We start from the raw sequence: 10,629 nt of genomic DNA on the forward strand, positions 1-10,629 counted from the left end.
TTCACAATAATAAAATATAGAATTCCAAACCTTACCGTTGGTGATGATTTTAACTTAAAAGATGCAGGGTTTGTTTGATGGTGCCTAAGTGGAAATATTAAGCTATTCAAACAAGTCAACATGATGAATGAAACTAGAAATAACCCAGGTGTTTTCTTGAAATGCCAGTTCCAGTTACACCCAGATAAATGGATGTTGATGAGATGTGGAATCATGCTAGAAGGCGACTAATTATTCCCAAGTGCAAAAGGCAAACAAGCTAAATGTAGAGGCATATACAAGATGGATGACAGGGAAAGCCACATTTTTCATTAAATAAAAGATATACGGTACCACCCACATGCATGGGTAATGGAATAGGATCAAGTAACAACAAAGAGGAAAAAGGTGCAGAGAGCATACAGTCTGCTACTCCATGCCAAGACTTGGACACTAGCAGAAGAATAAGTTTGGGAAGTGATCCACTTATTTATCCATGATCACAAAGGATTATCGTATACTAATGGAAACAAAGCTACAAACAAAACATGTGGTGTTTTGGCATAAAGAATCTAGCCCAGATAATTTCATCCATCTTGAAGAGCATAAAAGAGAGTAATAGTGCAATAATCCATGAGAGAGAGAGAGAGAGAGAGATAGAAACTGGTTTAAAGATAAATAACATCCTTAATTTTAGAGAACTTAGAATTATGACGACATTCACCTGAGGTATATGGGACCAAATGACATGGACCTGATAAGAGCACAAACATATTCATCTAAGGTGTAAGCACAGATCTGTAATTAGAAATGCAACTACAATACTTCAAATCCGATACTAGCTCTCGTGTCACCTATGTATATACAACATCCATAGCAATACTGTAAGTCTGTAACTGGTGCATTAGAAAGTACATCCACTAACCACAAGACACTCAGTCTGAGAAAATGACGCATTTAACAAGAATGTAATTTATATATGCCAACAGAAAGGGAAGTTGCAGTCCCATAAAAGGGTGATGTAGCAACACAAAGGAAAAGGTTCTCCAATAGTATATAAACTTTCAGCAGAACAGCCTTTGGTGCCAAGGGCAAAATACTCAAAGAATACCTCCCGAAACCACTCATTCCCAGATTTTGACAATGTTATGATGCAGGAATCATGCTAAGCATGGTGAAGTGAATGATTAACGAAAGTTTTTTTTTTTTATTAAGTAAAAGGACAGGTACGCACACGGGACGAAAGAGAAACCTCACCCAATCAAGAGAACTAAAGCAAGACCGTATATACAAGTATATGCTATGCTTTACCCTAATAGACATACAGACAATATTTTTTTTATAAATAATAGAAATATCATTAAAAGCGTAAAGTACTTTAAGTACACAGAAAGTATAGAAGAAAAAACACTTAGCTAGCTAGGAGAAAAAAGAACAAAAAAATCGTGATAAGTTGATAACCAAGCACCAAGGGAGAAATAAATGCAGCTGCCCAAAGATAAAGGAGTATAGAAGAAAAAGGACACAAGTTCCTCCAACATCCTCTCGCGGTCCTCAAAATTTCTATCATTCTTTTCCCTCCAACGGCACCACAAGAGGTGAGGCACCATCTTCCACACAATAGCACTCTGAGTGCTACTAGCAATCCACCAACAAGCAAGTTGACTAATCGGCTAGGCATAACCCAAGACAGTCCAAAGCGCTTAAAAAAAATTCCATCAGGAGCAAGCAACCCTACAATAGATAAGAAGATGGTCTATGGACTACCTATTCCTCTTACACATACAACACCTATCAATCACAATGACATGTTGCTTCCTAAGATTGTCTATGTAAGGATCTTTCCTAAGGCTGCCGACCAAATAAAGAAAGTCACTCCCAAAGGAGCCTTAGTCCGCTAAATACTCTTCCAAGAGAAATTACAGCCATCAATACGAATCAGGACACTGTAGAAAGATCTAACATCAAACAAACCTTTTTTGGAAGATGTCCACCAAAGCTTGTCTTCTCCTTCCTATCTCCCCGCTAACTAAATACAACAATTTGAAGAACGAGGCAAAGATATCCACATCTCAGTCATGAGCCGCTCTAGCAAAGCTAACGTTTTACTAATTAGAGCAACTAGAAAGCTCCAAGTGGGCCGCTACGGAGGCATCCTTCGTGCAAGCAATACCATATAAATCTGGAAAAGGCTTCCGTCAAGGCCTTGTCCCCACACCATAGGTCATGCCAGAATCTAACTTTGAAGCCATCTCCTACTTCAAATCTGGTATGACATGAAAACTTCTCCCAACCCCTCCTAATATTCTTCCATAACCCCACACCAACAGGCTTATTAGAACACCACCCACCCCACGAACTGCCAAATTTAGCATCCATCACAACTCTCTACCAAGCGCCTCTCTCATGCACATAGCGCCACAACCATTTTCTTCTGAGAGCACAGTTGAACATCAACAAGTTCCGAACCCCCAATCCTCTCTCAAAGATCGGAGAGCAAACCTTGGACCAACTTGGTGGGTGAAATTTGAACTCTTCGCCTATCCACCGCCCCAAATACTTGGCCTTATAGGAGGCCCCCAACAGGAGACCAAAATATTTCATAGGCAAAGAAGAAACCCCACAACCCAAAATGCCAGCCAACCCATCTACATTCTCAACATTACCCACAAGGACCAATTCTAAGAATCCCTCTACTTCTCTCAAAAATCCGAAGAATGGAGACCCCTTCATCCACCATGAACTCAAACGATTTAGCCTCCGCAAAGAGCCAACCAGAGACGCCCATAGAGGAGAAAAAGAGGTCGAGAACTAGCCTAAGGCCGTTTGAGTAGCGCCCCATCATAGTTTGAGTGTTTTTAATTATGTATAAATTTTAAATTTATTCTCTGTTCGTCCCTTTTAGGGGTTCTCTTGTATATTTCCCGTGTAAAAGGGTTGCGCCCCTTTGCGCTTTTCAATAAATTGCAATTACTTATCAAAAAAAAAAAAAAACCAATAGAAAAGGTGATCGCTATGCGCTAACACACGCGGACGATCAAAGAGGGAGAGAGAGAGATCCTTATACTAGCATCTTTATACAGCAACAAACGAGCAAGATAGGAACATAGACTTAAGGTTATTCTAAGTGAGCTTAACAATATTGAAGGCCTGATTGTTTCTTTCACACCAAATAATCTGCACAAGACAAAGGAACAGCTCCATATTTCATAACCATCATAACTACCAAAACTGAACATACAGACAAGATATTGGCACAAATAAAATAGACAACTGTAATTAAAGGCCAGAAGGAATAAACAGATGCATGCAAACATGCACACACACACACACAGTATGATCATGAAAATTGATAACATCCAAAATTTTATTTATAGATCATAAGTCTGCATAGATGTATGCTCGTATAAAAACAAAACAAATGTTGTTTTTTTTTTTTTTTTAAAAAAAAAAAAAAAAAAAAAAAAAAAAAAAAAAAAAGGAAACTTAACTAAAGAGCAGCAAAAGGCCCATATATACACCTATTTCCAGAACAGTCAATTAAATAGTAATCATGGATAAATATAGAAATCAAAAGTATTCTAGATTATTTGTACGAAAACCAAAAGCAAGATAATTATTAAAATTTAAAAATAACCTGAGAAATTCATGAAGATAAGCTATGAAATAATAAACGATGCTGGGTGCTAGGAAATGATACAACCAAAACCATAGTTCTGAGGAGGAAAAGGGAACTTATAGGATATGATTAAAATCGCAGAAAATATCTGGCATAATTTCTTCACATGATGCACCATTCAACCTGTCCTTGGCGTAGAAGATGAACCATATGGTCACCTTACTTGAAATTGAAAGAAGGGAACCAAACGCATACCATGTGTTCCTCAACAGGACTACACACACAGGTAGCATAGGAAACTAGTTTTTTTATACACATAGCTACAATACGAAAATGTTACAGAAAAAAGTCTAAACAACATAAATGAATGAAAAAATAAAATCCTTTTGAGACCAGGAATTTTGAGATCCAATTCGTCATCTATCACTTTATATCCTTGAAGTGTAACTTGCTCAAAAAACCAATTTCAACAAACCCAAAAAATATCTATTCCAGAAATGAACCAGAGATGGTACCTAAATTTCCAATCGAGACACCTTAAACTCTCACTTCCAGGTCCTTGCAGCTTCCTTCATCCTCTACTCATCCAACTTAATTATACATACACTTACCCGTTCTTTAGTATATTGTTTACAGCAGATATAGAACCAAACAGCACAAAATGGCCTAATGTCTAACAGATTTCTGGTACAGAAGGCGAAAATGAGGGAAGCAAAAGATAAGTGGACATGATTATACACACATGCAAATACAACACACGCATGAATGCCAGGATTCTTGCAATTGCCTCTCTTCAATTTCACAATCCATCCAATTTTCCCATACTTTTCCTTATATTGTTCAGCGCTTCTAAACTAAACCATTAACAATAGAACAATACCTATTTCCCAACCAAAATAAAGAAGGGAAAAAGACTAAGCACATTATTACTTACTTCAAAGTACATAAAAGAAGAGACCAAATGATATCAAGAAAAACAAAAAATCGAACCTCATAACATTATCGGACAAACATAAGTAATATAAGCAGGGTCATCATCACGAAATAAGCATCAAACAGATCCGAATATAGCAGATACTATCTCAGATAACAGAAACCCTAATATACCATAAACCCCTAAACCCTAGGGACAGATCAAGAATCGGTCACAGCGGACGAGTCATCTTCACTGACAGTGGTGGTGGTGGTGGCGGGTGCCACAGACGGGCTCGCAGTCAGCGGCATAGTGGTGTCAGCGGCAGAGCCCGAAGCGGCGCGGTTCTTGACAGTATCGAGCATGCGGCGACTGATCTCCCTTGAGTAGACCTGGAGGATCTCAATACCGTCGTCCTCGGCGGAAAAGGAGCCGCCTGCGGCGGCGGCGAACGCCTCTTCCTCGATGAGACGAGCGGCGACGGAGGCCTCGTCCTGAGGCAGAGTGCCGTAGCGCTTGGAGAGAACGGAGACGGTCGAGAGCGTCTCAACGAGGCGGTTCACGACGGCGTCGCGGGTGCGCTGCGTCGGGGGCCATATGCTGAATGTGAGGCTGCTGATGTTGTTGCTCGGCTCCTGGCTGTGTTTTTCTTGGCGCTCAGCTTCCATCTCTGGCGCTGGTTCCGGGGCTGAGTCCGGCTCTTGCGGTGGCGCGGCGGGGATCTCTGAGTTCGACATTAATGCGGTAACTGAAGGAGTTCAATTTTGGGGAGTGGGATTTGAAATGGGGAAGAGAGTGAGAGAGATGGCGTAGTTTTAACTTTTAAGGGTGAATTGAAGTGATAGGTTAACTTAGAAGTTATTTCTTTTTCTTTTCTTTTTTTATAGATAACTTAGAAGTTATTTCTGATTCTGATGTGTCATAGCGTAAGTGTGTTACCCTTAACCTTTTGGTTGAGAGGTCATATTTTGGCAAAATCCTAATTTATTTTTAAAAGTTATGTCGTTTCTTTCTTTATTTTATCCTGCTATTCGGATTTTTAAAATTTGTTCAATCGGTTAAGGACTACGCCTCATGAAGTGGAGGTCACTAATTCGAATACTCTCTCCCCCTCTTATGTGAACATGTCAAAAAAAAAATTTTAAAAAAATAACTGTTCCACTCGCAAGCCGCAACAACAAGAATCAGCTCAATGAAGGTAACGGCGTACACATTGCTATTCTCTATCTCTTTTTCTAATAAGTAATGCTACACACTTACATTTTTCTACACATTTTTTGACACTCTTATAAAAAACATGTAGAAATAAAAGTATATTTAACATTGCTCTTTTCATATTCATAATTATTCTATAAGCTAACGATTGATTCGAAAAAATATATATATGCATGAAAAATTGGAAATTCACAAAAAATCGATGAGAGATTTGAAAAACAAAAAAAAAAATAGAATTTTTTTTATTTTAATTATGCTCTAACAAGTTAATTTGGTTAATTACAACTACAGCATTCTCATTGGACTAACTAAAATTAGAATTTGGCTTACATTTCCTTTAATCTCTTTTAGTTTTTTTAATGGTCTAAATTTAATTTTAATCTCTTTTAAAAAACATTAAAATTAAATTTAAATCTTTGAAAAAATAAAATACCTAAGCCAAATTTCTAAAATCTTATTTAAACTTTAGCTTAAAAGCTACTTTTTTATAAAAAATAAAATAAAATAAAATAAAAAATCAACTAAAAGCTTTTCAAATGCACTCCATTAAATTAATCTTTATTTCATTTAAATATACTTTATTTATTATTTCTTTCTCCCTCGAGCGACGATGTCCTCATCAAAACAAGTGCTCGCCTCCATTGCCCGAGCTGCCGTGCGAAGCCAAGAAACACAAGCTGGTTGCTGTCCTGTTATACTCGCCGCCACCTCCTTATCTTTCTCTAGTTTGGACTGTCTTGCGCTCTCTCTCTCTCCGCTCCAAAATTTCTCTCTTTCTCTACATCTCGTCACTTGTAAGAAGCTCATCGCTTGTCGGTGAAGCTCACCGTACGTTGAAGCCACCATCCATTCCCCATATATATGGCCATATACATTCCACTTTACTCTGCTGAAGCTCGCCACCCACTCGCCAATAGCCATAGGCCCATAGCTGAGAGTAAATAAAAATGGAGAATGAAATTATTTGGCTTTGCTAGATAGCTCATTGGATTTTAGGCATTTCTATTGAGCTATTTAAATTTTAGCTAAATAGTCTACTTTTATTATTTTATTTAGGGTTAATTGGTTAAACACCTTTTTGATCCTTGAGTTTTGACAATTTTATTTTTTAGTCCCTGAATTTCAATTCATATTACAGATGGTACCTCAATTGTGAAAAAAGACCAAATTAGTACCACAGTTAAGTTTTCCGTCCAAAAATTAATGATCTACCACGTGTCAACATCTAAGGTTGGCACGTGGTACTATATAAAAAAATTAAAAATTTAAAAAAATATATTAAAATTTTTTTTAAAAAAAATGAGGTTAACTCAGCCATCCCTATAGCCGGTATGGGCCGGGGTGGCCAAACCCCCCACCCCACTTGACAAAAAAATAAAATTAATTAATTTTATTATTTTTTTAATTTTTTTTATATAGGGTCACATGTCAAACCTTTGAGGTTGACACATGGCAAGTCGTTAATTTTTTGACGGAAAACTTGACTGAGGTACTAATTCAGTCATTTCTCAAAACTGAAGTATCATCTGTGATGCGAATTGAAACTCAGGGACTAAAAAATAAAGTTTTTAAAACTCAGGGACCAGAGGTGTATTTAACCATTTTATCTATCACTTTTAACAAACTTCACATACCAAACTTTCCAAATATTTCTCTATTTCAACTAAATATTATTTTTTGTATTGATTTTAAGCAACCACTCCTAACAAACGAGGATAGATGAAAACTGAAAACTGAAGTGAAAGGAAAAATAAATGATAAAATATTCAATAGCTTATGAAACTTGTGAGTCAAATTTGGAGTGAAATTTTGACAAGAGACAAAATGAAGAAATTATAAAGAGTTTGTTGAAATAGACTTTTTTGAATTTTTCACCAAATTTTAGTAAAAATTTTGAAATAGAAAGGTCACTAGAATTGCTCTAATGAGGTATGGGATGGTTTTTAGGAGCTTCTACCTAAATTTTAGATAGAATGCGAGGATGCATAGACAAATGTGAATAATAGCAGTTGAATCCATAAGAGTTAACACAAGATAAAGAGGTAAATTACGGTAAGTTAAGGGGTACACGAGTTATAGAATGAGGAAAGAAAGGTTGAGGCCAGGGAGGGAGGGTAGGAAGATAGGGATGAATTCCTAATTGGTAGATATATAGGGGTGGAAAAAAAAAAAGTCTCAATCATGACGAGTCCAATTGTCTTCATATAAGACATTTTGGCCGTATATTCAAGAATCAAACGTTTGCATTGTGGAAAGTTTTCAACTTAATGAAAAAAAAATTAAAAAATTATTGAAATCATAGGCAGCCGCATACTGCCTATGAGAAAATAGAATCAAACCCAAAAATTTTGTCCACAAATTTGGTGACATCCAACCAATATTATTGATAAGAGAAAAAGTTGCATTACAACCTCAGTACATTGAACCTACAGAAAAAAGAAGGAAAGAAAGGGACAAAAGAAAAGATCGAGTTTATTTATCAGTAGAAATTTGGCACAGATGTCATATAATCAAAGTTGAGAGAGGATGGTAGTCATGGATTGGCGTGGACTACAAACAGCCTCCAAAGGCTCAGCCTTTGACAGAAGAAATCCTGATCCTGGGCTCATGTCCACCCTCTCCTTCCCAACCCTTTTCCAATCAAAGCACTGAATGAGTGCACCCAGTGCCAATGACATTGTCCGCATGCCCATGCCGGCGGCGGGGCATGCCCTCCTCCCTGTTCCAAACGGAACGAATTTGAACCTCTCTCTTTCTCCGTCGAACGCTTCAAATCTCTCTGGCTTGAAACTGGCGGGCTCCTCCCACAGCTTGGGATCCCTATGAATGCCCCATGCATTCACCAACAAAATCGTCCCTCCTGGTATCTGAAACGCCCCCAAAGTGGAGTCTTTTGAGGAAAAGTGGGGTAACAAAAGTGGGACGGCAGGATATAGTCTAAGTGCCTCATTGATGACACAGCGAAGATAGGGAAGCTTGGGAAGATCAGAGTCATTTAGCAAGCGCCCATGTCCAACCTGGCTCTCAATCTCTGCTTTAACCTTCTGCAATGCCTCTGGATGATTCAGAAGCAGTGACATTGCCCATTCCATGGTTGTTGATGATGTATCTGTTCCCGCAACAAACATAACCTAAAACACATTAAATGCTCTAGTAACGTTAGAATAAATTTTGAAGTACAAGTCTGAGACACTCCTATTTTCAATGGGGAAGTTTCAATCGAGATTTCGTATTGATTGATAGTTGAAGAAGTTCGAGACTCATGTAGAGGGTAGTTACATGTCAAATAATTAGTTTAAGGGAAAAAAATGAAGATGAGATGATGAGATGATGCGTGGATGAATCATATATGTGGGACTTTTCATGCATATGAATTGCTGTCTTTACTTTTCACCTTACACAAACTGCATCCTGTTCTGCAACAACAAAATTGGATAGTCATACTTTGGTTAAAAGAAAATGATGTAAAAACCACATTGACAACGTACGTACAAAAAGTAATCAAAACCACCATTAAGCAATAATGGGAAAGATTTATATGATCATGCACTTACCAAAACGAGGCTTTTTATGACATCATCTGAACATAGTTCAGGTTCTGATTCACGAAGAGACAAAAGAGTTTCAATCAGCGTTCTCTTCTTTTCCACGTCCGTTATAGTAGTGGTATTCAAGGAACTAGCTTTCTTTTGCTTAATCTCTTCTATCAAAACCCTGAAGAATTTGTCTCTCTTCCTCTGCAGCCTGATCATACTCTTCTCCAACCCTTTGTAACCAACCCACCTCAAAATCGGAAAGAAATCACATATATTCATAGACAAGTTTGCAGCGTAATTCTCCCTGAATTCTTTGAGATGTTGCTTTCCCACATCCATGCTTGCCGCCGCCTCCTCTCCGACGCAGGGCTTGCCAGCAACCATCCTCATCATTATATTGAACATCAAAAGTGAGAACAAATAACTTAACTCCAACCTTTGGGGTCCTCCGTTTGAGACTTTGAATATTTGGCGGAGAAGGGAGTGAACTTCTTCTTGTCGGACGATGGAAGACCTCTGGAGGTTGATCTGAGAGAAGATCTCAACGGCCAAGATGCGGCGGAGGTTTCGCCACAGGTGGCCATATGGAGCCCAGACAGGAGAAGTTAAGTTGTAAGTGAAATGATCTCCGGCCATTGTGCGGGGGCGATTTGCAAATATTACGTCATTCTTGGTGAAGCATTCTTCAACAAGGGAAGGAGAAGATAGTACGAGGATAGACCGGGAACCAAATTTAAGGTAAAGCATTGGACCATACTGCGATGACAGGGTCTCTAGTGTTCGGTAGAGAGGTTGTTTAAGGAGGTGGGCATGTCCGATTATTGGCAGAGCAAATGGAGTCGGCGGTAATTTTTGGTTGTGTGAGTGTAGAAGTTTGATGATGAAAAAAACAGAGAGGAAGAAAGCAAGGTAACAGTAGAAGTTCTCCATGGCAAAACATGCAACAAAGTAGTTCAACAACTAGCTAGAGAGAAAAGAGATTATCACGTGACCTTTATTTTGAAGAGCCAACTAAATTTATTTCATGGGGAGATAGAAAGAGCGAGCCGAGCTTATATAAGCATACAGACAGATCACTGTTTGTCTTTATAATCATTCCATGACCCTCCACTTTCACGGAAAGTCGTTGGTCGTCGTCGGCAAACATCTTCACTGGACTAAAATATTTAATATATTTCTACAAAACAAAACCAATTTGAACTCTAAGCCCGGAGGGAGCTCATATCTCAGTCCCATCCCGAGCCGCCGGATGCCATCAGTGGATGAATAAAGATTTCCTAAAATGCGGTTGATTCTAGCTTGTATTGAAAAGTAAAAAATGCTACCCATTAAAAACTATATTTTCATCCGGTTCTTAGGCTCTATGC

At 38.3% G+C, this 10,629-nt stretch overlaps 2 protein-coding genes across 2 annotated transcripts; both read right to left on the reverse strand.

Annotated features, from left to right (window-relative positions):
* Positions 1-4,560: 4,560 nt before the first annotated feature.
* Positions 4,561-5,350, reverse strand: LOC133866039 (MFP1 attachment factor 1-like). Its single transcript, XM_062302605.1, has one exon. The coding sequence runs from the start codon at positions 5,246-5,248 to the stop codon at positions 4,733-4,735; it is 516 nt and encodes a 171-aa protein (XP_062158589.1). The 5' UTR covers positions 5,249-5,350; the 3' UTR covers positions 4,561-4,732.
* A 2,735-nt stretch (positions 5,351-8,085) lies between these two features.
* Positions 8,086-10,253, reverse strand: LOC133866467 (cytochrome P450 81C13-like). Its single transcript, XM_062303001.1, has 2 exons — positions 9,281-10,253; positions 8,086-8,857 (listed from the first exon to the last, which is right to left on the reverse strand). The coding sequence occupies exons 1-2, from the start codon at positions 10,190-10,192 to the stop codon at positions 8,237-8,239; spliced, it is 1,533 nt and encodes a 510-aa protein (XP_062158985.1). The 5' UTR covers positions 10,193-10,253; the 3' UTR covers positions 8,086-8,236.
* Between the last annotated feature and the right edge of the window lie 376 nt (positions 10,254-10,629).

The sequence above is a fragment of the Alnus glutinosa genome, chromosome 4, assembly GCF_958979055.1.
Source record: "Alnus glutinosa chromosome 4, dhAlnGlut1.1, whole genome shotgun sequence".
NCBI classification, from domain to species: Eukaryota; Viridiplantae; Streptophyta; class Magnoliopsida; order Fagales; family Betulaceae; genus Alnus; species Alnus glutinosa.